Source organism: Atta cephalotes, assembly GCF_000143395.1.
Source record: "Atta cephalotes unplaced genomic scaffold scaffold00012, whole genome shotgun sequence".
NCBI lineage: Eukaryota > Metazoa > Arthropoda > Insecta > Hymenoptera > Formicidae > Atta > Atta cephalotes.
Window position 1 is genome coordinate 5,173,189 of NW_012130076.1, and position 20,369 is coordinate 5,193,557.

At 37.6% G+C, this 20,369-nt stretch overlaps 1 protein-coding gene across 1 annotated transcript in view; it reads left to right on the top strand.

Moving 5' to 3' along the window:
* Positions 1–1,739: 1,739 nt before the first annotated feature.
* The window catches only part of LOC105617367, a 54,296-nt gene continuing 35,666 nt past the window's right edge, over positions 1,740–20,369 (top strand). Inside the window, exons 1-3 of the mRNA XM_012198928.1 lie at positions 1,740–2,014; positions 19,131–19,459; positions 19,766–19,965. Of these exons, the coding sequence (XP_012054318.1) occupies positions 1,740–2,014; positions 19,131–19,459; positions 19,766–19,965 (804 nt within the window). The remainder of the gene's footprint in view (positions 2,015–19,130; positions 19,460–19,765; positions 19,966–20,369) is intronic.

Genomic DNA, 20,369 nt, shown 5'->3' on the forward strand with positions numbered 1-20,369 from the left:
AAAATTAAACACATTCCATTTTTATTTCTCAAACGAGCACTTTAAATGAAGAAATTTCAAAATACATATGTGTGTCATAATAAATCAAATAATAAATATTGCTACGATCAAGAGATATAGACTTTCTTCTTTGAATGGTTTAAAATATTTAGCTTTGTCTAGATCTGTCTGTTTCTAGCATGTCTATAAATTTGTACTACATACTTTTGTTTAAATATTCATGAAAATAAATTAATGTATTATTGATAAATTCTATTGTCGGAAAGATTTTAGTTCTCACAATCATCTTAAATATTAAAAATTTGTAAATTTAAATTTAGTTGATGGCAAAGAAATTTATTTGAAATTTGAGAAGCACTGTCTTACGTTACAGAATATTTTTCGATATATTTTGACGGATATGACATGTAGCCACGTATAAATTTATGCATTGCGCGGAACCTGTACACACATTCGCATTTTATTTTGCCGTATCCGTATGCAGCACTTATTCGTCCACCATCTCTCTAGCCATCCGACATGAATATATGTATTACCGTGTGCCTCTAAGTTCATTTATGCCAGCCATGTGAGAAGTAAAGAATTTCTATAAATGTGCAATTCATGCTGACATATACATTATACAGGATATCTCGGTGCCTGCAAAAGCGCTTCAAGCTGAACTGTTTGAGAATTTTAAGAACTGAAGAGAGTCAGAGGTTGTGTAGATTAGTTAAATTTAAACTAATTCTTTCAAAATTCTTTTAATTACACAGTAACGTAATTTGCAGTGATGATAATTTTACGTTTTTCTTTTGATTTTGAAAAAAGTATTATGTTCTTTTATATAGATATAGTAATGTAACTTTGTTAATCGATTGTCTCGTCTAAATTATCCTTAATTCTTCTTGTAAAGAGATAATAGAAGCGTATTTTGTGCCGTTACAAAGACTCGAGGTGAATCGACAAGAAATTCGATCTACTTCCCGTTTTCAATGTAACTGTAATTGCATACTGCACGATGCGCGTTTCTCGCATTCGTGTTGCTTTTAATTTCTACCTGCGATTGATATACCTCGCCATTGCGAAAGGAAAGGCACGATAAACAGACCGCGTACGTTTCCGCAATGTCATGACTGGTCGCTATTGATGCATTCAATCTATTCAACACTAAGTGGACATATGAAAAACTACGTCGATGATAATTGAGCGATATCGAATAACGTGTGTGTGTGTGTGTGTGTTTATGTGTGTGTATGTGTGTGTGTGTGTGTGTGTGTGTGTGTGTGTGTGTGTGTGTGTGTGTGTGCGCGCGCGCGCGTGTGTGTGTGTGTGTATATCGCCATAATTGATCCGCTATTAATGGTCGCAGGGATTATAATCGTCTATCGATAGACTCTAAAGGCAAACTTCTCCTTTACGATTGAGCTAATTTAAATCCTTTTCGAAATTTGCAATACCTGTACGAAATTTCTTCGAAATGTCTTTTTCTTTCTTTATTTTTTGCCGAGTGACAATCGAAATGTTGACGTATCAGGAAAATATGACATTATGCAATTTAAATTTGTTTTAATTTTACATAATTTTGTTTTCTGAATTCTTATTTTTATCTTACTTAAAAATTTTACAAATATTTCTCCTTATTCGTCACATTTCGATCATTGAAAAAGCCTGTATTTCAAGATGGAAGTATTATTTTATTTCTACACAATGATCTATATATAGATATATTTGTTTCAGTTCACAATGCGCTAGGGGTGATGGAGACAGTGGGCAAGCAAGTTCAGGTAGTGAGTGGACTGGGGGTGGGGGGTCCGGTGGGCCCTGTGGGCCCAGTGGGGGGAGATCTGCATCACCATCATCATCCACACCCGCACGCCCTTCCTCCGCACCCACACTCCCACCCCCACGGTCACCCCCATGGCTCCCACGGCCACTCGCTCGCGACGTCGAACCCTGGCAGAGGTCAGCCTCAACCACCGACCTCGCATAACCAGCACGTACCTGCGAGATCCACTCCCGTACAGCTGCATAGGTAAGTCTCGTTTTTCTTCTCTTATGCACATAAACTGGACTCTGAGTCGTCGATCTCGAAACCTTTTAAACCTTTAAACCTGTAAAGGTAAAATATTTCACTGATGCGGCAGAAATGGTGAAAGATTGTCCGAAAAATTATCTGGTAAATATTTTCGAAGCCATTAAAGAAGCGAACCGAAAGGTCTCGAGTGTTTCTGTTCTTTCAGTAATATGGTTACTACAAATAGCTATGCGCCTAAAATCACAGTTCTTTCTTTTTTTAGCACTATAATTTTATCATATTAAAAAATTATTTCATTTATATTGTTTCATATAATATTCCCTCTTCTATTTTTATTCAGTTTTTTAAAAGGGACTCTTTTAGAAATATATCAAGAATGTTGTATAAATCTCTGTTGTTTCTACCGAATTTCTGAAAGCGAAGTGTTAATTGTCGTTCACACATGAGTCATACGCGGCGAATTTGTATTTTAAGAAAGAAAGTCCGACATCACAGTAATGATCAGGAACGTGAATGAGAGAAGAGGAAAATGGAGGAGGGAGAACTTGAAAGAACTTGTGGAGGTAGCAATAAGGTATCCGTGTGAGATGGTCTGTGTTTGGGTAGAGTTCTGGTCTTTGAGAATAAAATTCGAAAATACACGCTTTTCAAAGATCCAACTCGAAGCCAAGACGGACTTGGATCTGCCAGTATATCTGCTGTGAAAACTAGCCTCGCATCTCCGGGAATGAATCGTGCGAGGTTTATTGGGAACAACAAATACATTTCTATACATTTTTATACAGAATGCATTCACGATTTCTTGAGTAATGTTGCCATCGTAATTATGATACGAGATTTAAAAATGTTTCCCTGACTTCTCTTTGATTGCGGAAATATAGACTCTATTAAGATAAGTAGCGACAGACGTAAAAATCGACGTTACGTAGTAGTCGTGCTAGTTATCTCGAAGCAAACATTATCACGGTTTCAATCGCGCCTTTTATACTCGGAGATTATCAGCTCTATTATCATGAGAAAAATCAACGATTATACAAAATTCTTGAAACGCATATCCAAAGATCAATTTATATTTTTTTTTATTCGACGGATTAATATTGTAGAATTGAAGAAAGAAGAATAATTGTATGTATATGTTAATTGTGAATTAAGGATAAGAATAAAAAGTTTTGAAATAATAATAGATCTAGTAAGTCATAATTAAAATTCAAAATCGTGATATAATAATAATAAAGACGCGAATTTCGCAAATATTCCCACTGACAAATGTGTTTTATTTTGATACATAGCGGTAAAAATCGATTGCGCCAGTTATTATTCAGAAGCATCTCAATAATCTCGATTGTGCGGTCTTGCAGACAGGACTTTAGTAAGTGACAAATTTCAAAAGGTTTTTACAGACGCGGCTATGTGAAGCAATAACGATTGCTTTAATGTTTAGAATTGGCTAATCTTAAAACGATGCGGAATTACTTGGTTGCGTGCATTTTAAAATAACTGTACTTTCTACTGAAATAGTTTCAGAATGGAGACATTTTATTTATACCTATTAATACATAAAAAAATTTTTATTCTTATTGGAAAATTTCGGTTTAAAATGTCCAGATATTGTTTGCGAAACTATTGGATTCGTAATATTACTTCATAACCAGGAGGAGATATTATTATAGCGGATATATAAGTTTTTACTCATATAAGCTTCAGCTTTAACTTAAGCTTCTTATTATATAAGCTTACGACTTGATAGAAGTTATTTCTATGGTCTCTTTATAAATTTATTAACAATGAGTTGGAATTAAATCGAAAAGTACTCTTTAATGATCAAATTGACGTGAAGTATCATATATTTTTGTTTTGTCCCTTCAACATCAAGATTTTTTATGAAAGTCGCAGTTGTATAAAATTCTGTGAAAACAATACAAAACTTTTTAACAATGTAGCGCCTAGTATACTGAATACCAGAAATAATATCAGAAATACGCGCGATACTTTTGTCCTCGTTACTCGTTATGCCTGTGGGATGTTTATGAATAAAGATATGAGATCATTATGACCTTCCTACACTGTGTCTTGTACCGTACAAAGACGCACGATGGCGAACGGATGCTTTGAAAATAAGAGAATGTTGCAACGTGATGCGACTATAGTCTTTTTTTTTCCCCCTGGGTACATAGCACATGCTTCTACGTATATATGTCCCGATATCACTGTGTATATTAGCATTTGTAGTTGACATGGTGATGTTAGATTATGTCTTTGAGTAAAAAGAAAAAAAAAATGTTAATTAGGAACAGCAGACGCTTGGACGTAATAGTCTGTTCGATGATAAATAACGCATTTACATTTCTTGTAAATAAGTTTTTACGGTGGCTGCGGAAGCAGTCTTTTATGCGGAGTAATCAATAAAATATTTCGTCAATGTGCTTGAAAGTGACAGCATTATTTATTCGATGACTCAGTTAACACACAGTGATACACATAGCAGCACATGCAGTTTTAGATACGCAGTATTATTTATATATTTCAAAAGAGAAATTATACATATTTATATATAAATAAATGTAGGTGTATGTTTTTATAAGATAATTCTTATCGGCATTATTCACATCAGTTTTATTCAAATTGTTCATTAGAAAATGTGACGTTCTCGATAGGATTGTGGCTGAATTTCATCAATATCACGCCTTTTTACTTACGTTTATCGACTTTGATTTATCAAGATAATCCACATTAGAGTATATTTTTTCGTATTTATAATATAACTGTAGACAGACTACTGGGAAAGGTGAGATATTTTTACTTGAGACAACGCAATCTGCGCGCGGAAGTTCTAGCTGTGGTTATATAAGTGTCGCGCGGCTTAGAATATACTTTATGTACGAACCGCGAGCCTCTTGGCTCCATTTGCATCGTATTTTAAGCCTATTACATTGCGAAGAATGCACGACGGGGAATTCACGAGTGTACAATATGGGATCACCAAGTTCGAAGGGACGAAGGCTGCAAAATTAGATATAGAAGCGGTTTATTTATTTCTCTTAAGTAACACAGAGTTCGTGAGAGACAAATACTCTCGCTTTTATTATAACGCGTGCGCAAATATACAGTATTATCGACTTTAATGGGAGTGTTGAGACCGAGTTTATAAGCCGAGAATCATAAGCCAGAAATTAAAGGGTTCGTACAGCATGCTTACATTTGTTAATTAAAAATAATTGTTTTAGTAAAGTTTATTAAGAGTATTTATCAAAAAATAATTATTGTGTAAGAAAGTGTTAGAGATAATTTTCCGATTGTCCTAATTTATAACGCTTTTGAAGTTGTTTTTTTACAATTATTAAGTTTATGATTTGTTTTACGATAAAAAATCCAATATCTTGTATCTGAATGAATCATATTAATTAGAGGTAATGATTAGATAAAAATTCTGAGCGATGCGTCGACAAAATATTCGTTACATAAAGATGCATTATATGATTAACGTATCTTTCTCGGTTCAACACAGGATGTTCAATCACCGCCGTATCAATTATTTATTTATAACAAAAATCCGTTAATTCGGATTCAATTTTTCCGTAAATAATTATCGTAAAATCACTACGTAGATTCTTCAAAATGTATTTCTACTCTCGATAATTTTTTAATTTTTGAACAAGAAAAGATTGTATCGTCATATTTGTTTTATTTTACATCGATGTACACAAAATTAGTTAGCTAATTACGATATCATTCAGTGTCAGAGTTGAAAAAAATTTTTTTACGCGCATATATCTTTTCATGAACTAAATTTATCCAGTCTATGAACACGAGGTGTCATTGTAAACTTGATGCAGCTGCCTCAAAAGTACAAAGTCTTCGAAACTACGTTCCATCACATCTGTTAGTCATCACGCAGATGCACTTGTATATGTACTCCACCCACGTTTACCTGCCTCTTCCTCCACGGATCGGCCTCTTAAAATCTGCGACATGTATAAAAGAAGTACGAAATTTGGAATCGAATCCATTTTGTATGTAGCATTTTTCCGAAGGACGAAGAGAACTCGCAGGAAATTTTTTTCTCAAACGATCCATCGTTGCCATATTTACGAGCGTGATTTAGCATTTACGAGTATCCGATTGAAAATTTCATAATATTAATTAAATTTCTTACATGAAGAATCCCTCCTCCTTCGCACGAGCTCTTTTTTGTCGCTTCGTTAAAACATCGATATGTTTTTTCGACTCTCTGGGTTCCGATTCGATTGTATATTCGAAAAAAAAAGAGGCATGACTTGCGGCGATTTGCGAGATATGTACGACTCAGTGATGCATATTTTTGAGTCCGACGAGAGATACTACGTCCGTCCTTCTCGGATAACGCATTCGGTAGCTTTCGAACGCAACGAACGCGAGCAAGACAGCGACTGAGAATCTCACTGTCGTGCTGAGCCGAGCCGAGCCGAGCCGAGCCGAGCCGAATGCGGCGTGCCTGGACCACTGGACCCAAATGTGCATCACTGATACGACCTCGAAATTCGTGAGACTCGAATAGAGAGACGAGACGGATTGTGCAGATGTGTAATCAGTGATGAATCAAGATTGATCTTGCGAAGTTGACCTTCCAACGTTTAGTTTAGGGATGTTTTTTTAATTCTATTTAAAATTACGTGTATATAAGATAATTTATTTTCCATTTTAATTTTATAGATACATTGAAAAAAATTTCTGGTTGAAAATGGACGAATCAGAATTTTCTGGTTAAATTTATTAGAATTCTAATTGAGATAATCGGAATTCTGGTTGATACAATACAATATTTCTGGTAAAATCTAGTAGAATTCTAGTTGAGATATAATTATTCTGATAAAAATAAGAATTCTAGTAGATTAAATAGTAGACTTCACCAAAAGAATTTGATTCATCCATTTTCCATTAGAATTATTATTTAAAATCCAACAAGACCTTTTTTCTCAGTAAATCCTTTTTAATTTATATTTTAATTTTAGACAGATAAATTGTTTCAATTATAAATGTTATACAGAAACGTTCATACAGAAATTAAAAAAAATTAATTGTATTTAATTGTAGATGTAGAGAGAAATCGATCCGTCGGAAATTATATAACAATTTTTATGATACATGTTATTATACAGAAAAATGAAAGTGAGAATATCGGAGATGTCTTTCTTTTGCAATAGAGTAAGGGGCTCCGTACAATAAAAGGAATAGGGAACAGAGAATAAGAATTTCAATCTACCAGAAATCATGCATTGTGAAATATATTTCTGATAGGTAATAATTAGGTCTGGCCTAGGTGATTCAGCGTTTTCTTTTTCCTGTGGAATATTTATTTGGGGACATTCTATTAATTTCTATTTAGCCAATGTCAAATTTTTTTATGTGTATTTGTGAGATCCATTGCCTTTCCGTCCCGCTCTTTCTTTAGCGAGAAAACAATAACTAGTCTGGAATGTTCAATTCAATGTATTTCCGAGATAACCCGCACCACGTCACTACTGCTATCTATCGTTTCTAACCTTAAACGTTACACTAACAAGTAAACTTCCTCGTCAGGAAGCACCAACAGTCGTTTCGCGTTATCGAAATATCGTGCTGTCTGTGCTTGTGCTGATAGTGCGCATTTTAAAATACGCAGTAAGGGCGTAATGTGTGTGAAATGCGGTGGGGAAGACATCCGACGTTCAGGATCCGTTTTGAGAATCAAGATTTTCCTGGTTTATATGATTATCAATATTCGTATGGTCACCCTAGTTACTATGGACACAATTTCGAGTATACCAATAACCTGGATTTCTCGGGCTACCCAGGTTATCCTAACGATCATTTCAGTTACCCATATTCGTGGTTCACGTAAGTCTACGCAAATTATTCGCATTTGTTTTTTCCAACGGAATTGTGCTTGTCCACAGATCTGTTTTTCTATGGGCTGAACTAGTGTACACTTTTGGAACTTAAAGATAGATATACGTTTGATATTTGTCGAAAGCGAGAAGGAGAGTTGTAGAGCAATCTAATGCAGGAACAGAAAACAGACACAACTCACACAACTCTCCGAAAAAAAATCCTAATTCAGCAGCTTTGTCCGCGTCTCCTATCACATGACTAAACCGCGCACGTGATTACACGCACTATCTTTTTTTTTTATTTACTGTAGACGTGCTAAAAAGGTCGATACTGTACTTTTTTTTTCTTTTTTTTTCTCTCTAATAGCTGAGTCTATCTATGTTCATAATATTTACAAGCCGCAATCGTGAAACTATAGCTCGCATTTATCTTATCTCTTTCTTCTTCTCTTCGCATTCTTTTACGATTACCTATCCTTCTCTAGACACATGTCTTTCTCAGTTTTCTCCCACGACTTTGCCTCTTTTACCAATTACCAATCCTATTCGAAGCATGAGTTTACCATCTTCATGGTAGACGTTATCCATCACCCTATCCTCCAACAACTTTTCGGGATTTCAATTACTCAAGTGCGGTCTAATCTAACGTCGCGAGACAACGTGCGCCGTTCTACTTCATGGTCGAACGTTTAACGGTCAAGTTTCGGACTCGCAATCAGACTCAGACTCAGCGTGGGAGTGAGAACTCCTGCCACGCGGGAAAACGGTGAGGTTAGGTTCGTCAACACATGTACATACTTGGCTAACCCGACAGCAGGCTGCAGGCCATGAAGCGGGCAGCGAGAGGCGGTGAACATAGATTATGAATCAGACTGTCTGGCGAAGGAAAACAACGTGGTTCGCGGGAGGGACACCGGAACGGGGAACTGGAAATGTATCGAAGACAAGGATAAAGGATGCTGATAACGCGACGTGATGCGTCTCCTCGATACGTATATGCGTTTATACACGCTAACGCGAGTATCTTGCTTGTGATATTCGATACATTTGTGCGTGTGGCACGCGTACGCAGGCAGCGTAATTCAATTCTTAAGCATACCAGCTGGATTCTACTCCTATCCTTATATCGATAAATTCGTAAGTCTAGTAAATTATTGACATAAAAATGTCATTTCTTTTCTTATATGTATATAAGATAAGATATCGGGCGAAATTTTCTAAAATTGGCAGCCTTTGATTAGTTAAATTTTGATGAAATTTTTATCAGAATAACGTATTGCTAAATTTAATTGGATGATCTGTAATTTGATATGTACAGCGACTATTCGTCCTTTGTTGCAAACAATTCTTGAAATTATTTATTTTTTTCAAAATATTTACGGAACAATGATACTTAAAATTTGATCTCTCTTTCTCTCTTGCGTATATAGTTTACCCTTAAATTACACAGCGTACATTTATTATGACGTTCGCATACCACTATACGATTCGATGTCATGTAAATAAATGGTGAACAGAGTCCTGGAAAAGAAGCTTCATCGTAAAATATGCACGTGCGAAATATGTATGTTTAAATAGGACATCAGTATACATGTTGATGATCAATCTTCTACATTCTTTTTTAGCGAGAAAAAAGTGAGATAAAACCGAAAAAGAATAGTTAGAAGCGTTAAAAATTGTGTGATCCTTGAAGATATTTAAACTTTGTTACAAAGTTGTCTCTTGCGTGAACTCTAAAGTATTAATCACGAATTTCACGAAGGCACTAGTGAATTAAATTAAATTAGGTGATAAATTAAAAGAGGCTGATAAAGAGAGAGTTGCACCTATTTATACGCACATTGCAAAAGCAAAATATACAGAAAATTAACGAGGAATGTTTTCTTTTAGCGAATTTGAAATCGACTTCTTAAGACAAGTTGAGACAAAATTCAATTACAGAATTATTTTGTAAATCGAAGATTAAAAGTGAACCTTTGATGGAAATATAAGTTGGAACTTGGTTATCACAAGGAATTTAATATAGAACTTTGAAAAGTCATTACCAATTTCATTGAATTTTTATTAAGATAATATCGACTTTAACGAATCGAGGAATATAACGTGACAGCCCTTGGCACTGGCAGGTTTGACGATACACCTCGTTTGAAATATTTCGGAGATGACTGTCTGTTAAGCTATTATCTTTGAAAAGCGAGTGCTTGGTTCGCGACGAAGCGTTATAATAATTAGATAATCGTCTCGTTTACGTTCCATGAAAAGAAGTTCGCAAATCCGTGGGCGGTCGCAAAGCACAGAGAACGTCGAAAGAAATATTTACTATTGTCGCTGTTGATTGCGATCGCGAATCATAAATATTTATGTGTACTGGGAGGAAAGAAAGGCGAGAAAAGAAGGCAGGGTTGATGGAAGAGACTCAAGGACGCGCGGCCGACGCGTTCTCTTTTTTTCTTTGTCTCTTTTTTTTTCTTCGTTCCTGATGCTGCAGACTCTCGCATTGAGGAGTGGGAATTTCGTGGAGCTCTTCATGAGAAGAGTTGTGTTTACGTATTCTTCGATGGCAGTCGTCTTTGTAATGTTGATCCCAGAATGCGAGTGCGGGTCAAATCGATGCATACCGACGCGCGACGCGACGGTAGCAGAGATTTTTTTATTCTGGCGCGTTTTTTTAACAGATTCGTGTATTTCGTATGTATTATTGTTACGAGAATATACGTCCAATATATAGAAACTCTAGAAATATCACGGTTGCCAAGATGATCTCGGCAACGATCCCTTTCTTTCGACGTTAATTCGATCGTGCAACGAATAGGACCGCGTAAAATAGGTCGAATCGTTTCTCGCGAGTTTGCGACATAGCTGGTCATAGGTATGTATTCAGGACAGGTCGTGCTATTAAGAAATGAAGGAAGAAATCGACGGAATCGATCGGTCGCGTGTTCAAAACTCGGCACTGCTATTAATGCTCGTTCGTCATATTACGGGAAATGGAAAATTGTCGTTTGGAAATTCGAGCAGAGATGGTATTTGCGGAAACTGTATGGCGCGCACATTCTTCGGTCTATCAGTATTTAGCGTGTCATTGATAACGCGAAGTCATCAATTTACGTTTGGTCCTCCACGGCTATACACTCTTTCATGCGTGTTTCATATCAGTTATGTACTATGTAGCGTGTGTACATGAGTTATCGATTCTGACGCTTGCCTCCCTCCTTTACCTCTCCTCCCTTCCCTCCCCTCCCCCTCTCCCCCGTTTTCTCTTCCTATTTATGAGCAAGATGCACACGCATCGCGATACACAGTCGACGAGCTGTCCTTTCTTTTTTCTTCCGACACTGATGTTTTTGCACCATTATTAAAATCTGCACTTTACTCGTCAACTTTGCGTTTCATTAAATGTGCCTGGAATTTGTTCATCACACTGATATTCACGAGATAATCTTTGAATTGTAATATAGATAAGATTAATATCAAATTATTGCATATATAGTTAATATAGTAAAGTTATTGTTCGATATAGAGGCATTTGATGTTTTGAATTTTTTCACTTTGAATATAAAAAGTACAAAATAATTGTATATGTTGTAATGTTGTATAAATATAATAATAGGAAGGAAAATTTGCAGAAATCTTTATTTTTAAAGGTCATCATTTCGTGTTCTATTATTGGCTTATTTATTACACTATTTATTTGAATAAATTTTCGTAAAGTACTAAGAAATTCAAGTTGTATTGAAAACTTTACAATACTTTACATTGTCTACAATTTCTAAATCTAAAGTAACATTTTAAAAACAATTGTAAGTACGCATAAATTGATTTATTTGAGACTTATCACATTGTTGATGCGTTTTTCAATTTTGTCATATTTATTTATTTAACTCGTTACGTATCAATCACAAATCGAAAACGTTAGAACGTTCTCGACAATCTTGGGCGCTGTAGATACGGTGAAGCATATTATGTGTCATCGATGCGTCGTTTCGTCAGTATCGAATAGAAAAAGCGTCAATGAGAAGCAAGAGCATTTATTTGATTTGTACAAGCTGATGCTAGAGATACGTAGGCAGTGGGGTAGGGAGTGGAATATCCGAAACTCTTAATGATTAGTAAAGTGAAACGTCCATAATCTTCGTTGACGACGATCACGGCGACGGCGTGTATATATGCAGTATACGTGCCGTAAGCGTTGTATGTTGTATTCGTCGCATGCGTGGTGCATGCATGCATGCACTCACTCACTCACTCACTCACACACACACACACACACACGCACACACGCATGCATGCACACACACACACATACACTCACTCTCCGCGTTGACCTATGCATGCGTATAACGAACACCGTATCGCGCGCGCATCACCCGTCAGAGGGAGAAAGAATAGATGACAACGGCGGCATGGTGGGAGAGTAGAAGCGACGAGGGGATGGGATGGGAAGAAGAGGACTCGCTAGAGGTGGGAGGGGGTCAGTGACCGTTACGTCATCGAGAGCCCATAGTCGAGGAAGAGCCATCGGTTGTTGGAGCGAATGCCGATTTCAATCGACGGACCTCTCGACGCTGAGAATTGGTCAGGGCAACGTTTCCCCACGAAGAGTGAAGCTCGCCGCCTGGAGGCACGAAAATTATTAGACTATATGTGCCGACATAGTTGCCAACCTGCATACCTAAACGAGAGAGATAATTTCTGGATAACGAGAGAGAGAGGAGGGGGAGGAGGGAGAAAGGGAGATATGTAGATCAGAGCAAAGGAAAAGAATTAGAATACGCAAAGAATTTTAGGCTGCACTAACGAGGAAAGTATAGAGATTTTTTTTATTTTATTAGGGACTTCTCTTCATCGTTATGTCTAATTACATTTTCCTCACAAACAATCGCGTGTAACAATGAATATGTAACTTTCTCTTTAAGAGTGACATAAGTAAGAACCTCTCGTTGATCGCAAACCGCAAGTAGATCATTTATTTTTCTATTAAGGAAAAATACAATTATAAATAAGTTGCAGAAAACTACGCGAAAAACAGGTATGATATAAGTATAGATAAATATAAACTACAACGAAATATTAGAATAATTTAAAATTTTTATATTCATTTACCAGAAAAAGATCTTTTAGTTGAGCGACATTTATTTACTTTCACTTCGAACCTTCTACATTTTTGAAAAGAGACAAAAATCTCGTGCACGTTATCGATCGTAGGCGGTGGATACATTCGTGCATCTCTTTGTTCAACGTGAAGTAGGTAGAGTTTCTAGCGTGGTAAGAGCGTTTCGGATGTACGACTAGTTCGCTCTATTTCACATCCGTCCATTTACGACGGCCGATCTCCATGCGGTGTGTAATTCAACTCCTTCTAGGAGACTGAGAAATAAATTCGAAGCCATCATGCGGAAGCACTTTTATTTTTGACGATAACATCATTGCAGACTTGTTTGCAATTGCACGACGTTGTATGCGGTGCGATGGAGTTAAATCTCGAACAAGGTCTCGAACGAGATTTAATTATGCGTGTTCATACATTCATTATAATATAATTACGTTTCGTATCGAGTTTATCTGCAAGATTTTGTTTTATTCATGTTTTTAATGATGCATCTTATTAAATTTCCAATAGATTTGCCTTTTCTTTCGAAACTATTTAAACGTCGGGTGTAATGTAATACATCCTTAATATTGTACAAAGAATGAAACTCGATTATATGATCGAACTGGTGTACACTTTTAGAACCTAAAGTGAAATAGGTGATATGCTTGATATTTGGTGCAAACGAGAAGGAGAGTGTAGTGCAGAAATAAAAAAGAGACTTTATGTTAACATATATACATCTTTTAATGCACATGACATATGCATTAATAGACGAGACTACGGGACTCTTTCCGTCATGTCATACACAGTGAAAATGTAGATTCGAAGTGCAAGGGTACACGAAGAATATTTTACATCGCAAAGTACGCATTTGTAAGTCGCGCTATGTACTTGGACATGAATCTGTTTTTGCGTACTTCGGTTTGCTTTGATCATAAGGCGCTGCTAAATAGAGTTCACCGGGACGAGTGTTCGCAACGGTGCGCAAGAAGCGTGCCCTATTGTTCGCTCCGCCGTGTATTCGCTCTCGGGGACGACTGTATTTGAAAAGAGTAGACTTTTTCTCGTCTCGCCGTCATTCTCGCGTATGCGAGCCGCCGTTAGTTTATCTTGAAGCTGCCAACAATCGCTCGTTTGCAAAGTCGACCAATGCGTGTGCATTTCTTGCGTGATATGGGACTCTTTTTCGCGATACGGATTTCTTTGAAAAACGGAAAGTATGTGCGTGTGACTGAGCAACCGAACGAGAACCTCATCTATCTTCGGTTTTGCCTCGTGTAGTAGAGAAGGGGGGAGGGAGAGAAAAAAGAAGTAGCGGCAATCGCGGTTGAACAACGAACTCTCGTCCGTCACCGATTAACCTTCCACCGTAATCCGCAAGTAGCTAAAGTAGCAGTGCGGGCGGGAGAATCTCCCGGCCTCTCGGTGTTTGTCCGAGGGGGGGTAGAGGGGGTGTTGGACGGGATCCAGTACGACTCGGCAACGGCGCCGACCTGCAGTGCAACGGGGCAACACCGCATTCTCGAGAGCCAAGCAGCAGGCGCATTCACCCTTCTTGGCGGGTGCAGCGCGCCTGCGCGCAGGCGCTCGACGTTGCGTCGGCAGACGGCAGTTGGCTCACCGACACGCGGAACTGCGCGCGAGCGCTCCCTCCCCCCCCCCCCTGCGCCCCTCGCTGAAGAACTGACGCGCTTTGCGCATGCGCAGCGGATTCTGCCACGTGTGGCGTGGCGCACCACCGTATCGCCGCGCTGCCGAAATGTCGCTGCCGTCTGAGTACTTTGCCGCGCGGAACGCCAATGGCAACTATTCCGGCGCGAATCATATTTTCGACGCGTCACGCGATTGGTCGGCACGTTCGGCCGCACGGGGGTACCCCATAATTCCTTCTTTCGGTTCTCGCCTTCTCTCACGCTCCTTCTTTTTCTATACGGCCACTTCCTCCTCGTTTCCTTTACTTTAACCTCGTCCATCCTTTCTTTTCGTCGGCTTATTTCACGCGTCATGCCGGGTCTTTCTCTTTTCACCTAGATCCAATTTTGAACGACTATGCGTTTGCGTTAGCAAAATCGAAACACATTCTCGCGAGATGACATTCTGATGGCTATGGAGGGTGCACGCACGACGCTGGCAGAACATGGATCGCGTATGCAATGGTGATAACTGTAATAATTCAGCAGGTTTAATCTTAATTGATCTAGTAAAGTGGAATCACGTTTGGCAGATCTCTTAGTGCGTTCCATTTCGTGTAGAATTATAAAAAATTGAAAGTTTTTTGTAATACCGTTTATTCAGACGGTGAACACTAGGTTATAACTTTTTCTTAACAACTAATTAAGAAAAGAATAATGTAACTTTCATCGTATCTGGATTCACGTTATTGCAAAAACTCCCTAATATCTATTATTCAGACAACAGAAAAAAATCGATGTATGATTATATCCATATTCAATTAAAATTTTGCAACTTTTTCAAGCAAATTTACTCTGTTTCAAGACATTTTTAGTAAATTGGGAATATTAGAAAATCCATATGAATAAGATAAACCAAGATAAATCTTTGGTCGCGAGAAAATTGGAGGAACCGCCCTACCATATCGGCCGTAGATGTCAATAATTTCTCGCAGTAATTGTCGCGGGTCGGGGGCGACGACTCGCTTTTGCCGGGTGCGATCGATGGAAACCTTCGGGATTGAGAGATATATACGAGAAAGAGAGATGTCAGGAGCGAGGTCGTTGCTAGACGTGAATATCATTTATTTTCGCCCACGAGACCGATAAGAGTTTGAATCGTTCAAGAAAATATAACATTCTCCCTACTGGGTATTTTATCCGAAATGTATCCGTAATGATGGATTCGAATTTGTAATCCTTTTCTTCTTAGCGAAACTTGATTGATGAAAACGTCATTATATGGACGCTGCATTATTTATATAAAGCGAGCAATAGCAAGAAATTTTCCGTGAAATTTACCACGATTTGTGGTGTAAATTTTAGCCTTAGAATAACCTGTCTGAATTTAACAATACTACTGATATTAAAAAAAAATTTTATTCTCGCTTGGCTTTTTTAAATTTTTATGCGTTATTTTAATAATTCAAGCATTGCTAAATAATAATAATTTTTTTGTCGACACTTGACACTTGTTTTGATTAATGATGCGTCGCTTGTTATGGAACTCACACTTAGCAAAAGTAGACAATGTTTTTTTTTTTCTGTAATATCGATCCTTTCAATATCGATCGCATTTAATACTTGGCGCTCGATTCCGTCAGGATTACTAATTAGTTTAATTAAATTAATAACCCACTGGCGCGGCGAGGCAAACCGAAGTAGAGAAATTGCAATTTTTGCAATCACATTTTTTATTCCGAGTTAACTGAATCTATCGATTTGCTCGTTAATTGCAGTTGATTTTTCCGAAGACTCGATTGAGTTTTGTCTTTTTTTCAATGCATTCTAGCGTTATTGTCTCGAAAGGTACACATATAGAGTTTCAATATGAAATAAAAGAATCAATAATATACAGTATAATTAAAAATAAAATAAAATATAATAAATGATTGCTATAAAATTTGAAATTAGGGAAATTGAAAATAGTTAGCGAAATTAGAAAAAATCAGGGAATTTTACAAAATTTTCTGGAAAATCAAAATTTTTGGTTTTAAAGAATTTTTGGTTTTAATATGCGTACATCACACATACATCTTTTTTTATACATACTACTAATTTAACAATTAAATGCAAACAGTGTCAGCAACATTAATTCCACATTGCTAAATCACTACATTGAATCTCTCTCTCAATAAAATATTTGATGATTTCCAAATTAGAAAATTTGGAATTAAAAAATATAAAAAATTCGAAGTATCATCGAAAGCATCAGGGGAAATTATGAAATGTTTGAAAATCAGGAAAAAATTATGGAAAAAAATAAGGAATTTGTGACGACCCTATATAAGAGTACGTGTATTTTCGAATTCTTTTCGAATTCTAACACGTGTTTTTTTTATTATTACATTGTAATTATATATTCTGAGAATTTTACTTTGTATTCGACATCGTTATTGACTGATTCGACGAGATATGCGAGATATTCCCGCGAAATCCCATCGAAGAGTACTGTTATCCGTGTGAGCATCGAACGAGATAATGAATCGGCGAGAATGAAGAATCATGTTACAATCATCGTCATCAATCAAAGTAAACTAAAACGTGTATTTTAATTATTGTCACGATTCCGTTTCTGTTTCTCTCTTTCCCTCTTTTTCTTTCATTGACTAGCTATGCAGCTATTTGCAGTGGTCGTTTAAAGAGATAGGTACGATTTTAATTCGCAGTTATTAGAAGATCGTGACAAAATAGTATGAACGCGAATGTCAATACACAAAGTTCAGTACTGAAATGTTGGGTTATCACACACTCGTGAGTATCGTTTCTTAATTTTTTTTTTTTTTTAAGCAAAAGTAGTTATCAAGTGAGCAATAAACAACGAGCAATTTTTCAATGATGCGTTTTTAATGTCGAAAAATTCAGCAATGGAGATAATACAAACAAAATCGTGTTAAATCGATTCCATTGCTCGGAGCATCGACATTAAATTTTATTTATTCACTTCAGAGTCATTCCGCAAGTTTCGGGCAGCTCATTAATCCAATGGATTTGAGTTTTTGTTATCGCTTGTATACTTTTTACTTTTACGTCGATAACATCTGCAAAAGAAAAGATATAATCATTGAATTCATAAAAGTGCATTGAGGGCGCTTTTTGAAACTGTGTATGTGTTATTCAGCATCGTTAAATTTATTGAGAGAGGGGGGGGGGGAAAGAGAGAGGAGTAGGAGAAAGGAAAAAAACGCTGCCTTTTAAAAATTAATCAGTGAAATGTTCGATCGGATTCGAGAAAAAATCTTCGTTTTAACGTTCCAGATTAGAGAATGGTGGCCTTCGGAAAGAGAATTAGAAACTTTGATGGAATCGTGATTGGATAGAGGGAAAAAAGATCGATGGACATCGATCGGTTATAAAGTTGTTTAGGCCATTGTCAATCGTCGTTGCTTGACAGTTTTCTTTTTCTTATAAGCCGTTCAAATTGGATCAGCCATGTTTATGACGTGTGCCACTGATACACGAGCCGATAAACAAACCGTTACGACGCTCCTGCTGCAACAAGCTCATCGAATGATTAATACATGATTGATGATGATACATTTTACTGATAGTTTCAATCATTTAATATTTATATACTCCCATTTTTCTGCAAATGTTACATTTAATAATATTGAAAATTATCGAGAACTGCTTTCGCCAAATGTAACATGCATTTGTTATTATAATAGTATATACATAAATATATGTAATATAAGTTATATTTAAATCAGGTTGCCGAATGATTAATAATATCGATAAGATGCTCTATCGCCATATCGACTAGATTTTCTTTCGCTGCAACTTGTATATTAAAGATCACGATAACGTCATCATTTTTAATGTAAAAGAAGTTGCAACATGACTTTCAGATGGGACAATATTATCGATGCTTAACTATCTTTGATTGTCAACTACAAAATATATGCTCATCTCAGCTCATTTATTACATTAGAAGACTTGAATTCATAAACTGTGCTCACTATCACAGTATAAACTTATGTGTGTTTCATTTTATCTTGTACTTTTCATTTTTTGTTATTAATGATAATAGTTAAATAATACAATAGAAAATCGAAATGTACACGAAGAGAATTTTTTTCTTAGAATTTATTCTGAAAAAAATGATAGTCCTGGGACAATATTGTATTTTGAAGAATTTTATGTAATTTTCTCTCATTCATTAATAAAACTATAATAAAACATAAAATAAGTTTGATTAATTTTACTGATATGTATGAAAATCTTTATCACTTTTTTACTGATATGTATGAAAATATTGTATCACAACTACCATATTTTCCGGGTAAAAAAAATTCTCTCCGTGTAGTGATATAATAGTTAACAAATAAATAATTGGTAGTCGAATTTATGATTATCAGTGCACTTATAAATTTAATAGAACATTTAATTCTATCTGATAATTTAAAAATAGTTTTGTTGCTCTTAATATCTCAATTATGTAATTTCAATTTCACAAATTTCTTTTTCTCTGCTGAAAGTCTAATGAAATTTTATGATCATTGCAGACCGACGCAAAATTATGTCAACATCAAGAGCAGTAGCCCGGTATCTCCGAGAACGATAGGAACGGGAGCGACGTACGTGCAGGGTGGTGCGGCCGCATCGTCCGCGGCGGCGGCGGCCGCAGCGGCCGCTGCGACCGCGGGTGGTCCTGTCGTCGCTGCCGGTGGAGTTACCGCGACGAGTAGCAGTGGTTTGGTTGGCGTTTCGAATGCTTTATCCTCTGCAACGGGTGGCGGCGGCGGCGGCGGTGGCATCGGCGTCGGCGGCGTGAACAATAGCAGCACGAACAGCAATGCTAACAGCATCGGTAGCGGCGGCGGCGGCGGTGGCGGTGGTGGTGGTGGCGGCGGCGGTGGCGGCGGCGGCGGCGGTGGTGTCAACAGTAATAGTGGTGGCGGCGGTGGCAACAGTAATAGTGGTAGCAGCGGCGGTGGCAGCGGCGGCGGTGGCGGCGGCGGCGGCGGTGGCGGCGGCGGCGGCGGCGGCGGTGGTGGTAGTGCCGTTGGCGGCGGCGGCGGCGGCAATGGCAGTGGTGGCGGTGGTGGTGTCGGGGGTGCCACTTCTTATGTCACCGTGCCGATGCTCCGTTACATTCATCCTTTTCCGCCGCCGACTTCGGGGTCAACGCCGGCTGTAGCGGCAGTTGTCACCACCGCACCGTCGTTGACTACACCTGTGCCTGTGCCCGTGCCTGTGCCCGTACCTGCCCCCGTACCTGCGCCTGTTTCCGCACCATCTCTTAGTCAACCTACTGTCATCACCAGCCAAACGCCGCCGCCGCCACTCATTGGGACTCCCTACGCCGCGAGAGACACATACCGTGCTGGCACTACCAACGTAGGTATTTCCATGACGTGGACCACATACACACATGTATACATGTATATCTATACATACATATAAATAGGCGCGATGTATCTCTCGCCTTCTTTTCCTCGGAGTCTATCAACAGTTCCTGATATGACTTCGCGATGCGTTGAACGGTCACGGTTAAACACGCCCGGGAATGAGAAAGATTCTTTTCATTTTTTTGTTTTTTTTAATGTTGCACCGGGATCATGGTACATGAGAAAAAGTAGCGAGACGCTGAAGCTTTATATTGAAAAAAAAAGATTGCTCCTTTCAATTTCTATATTATCTTAATAGGTACTTCAATATTAAGCTGAACAATGGCTAGGTCATTTTCGATCCTTTGTTGAAAAGACTTTATTTTTAAGTATGTTACAATTATATTTTTAGCC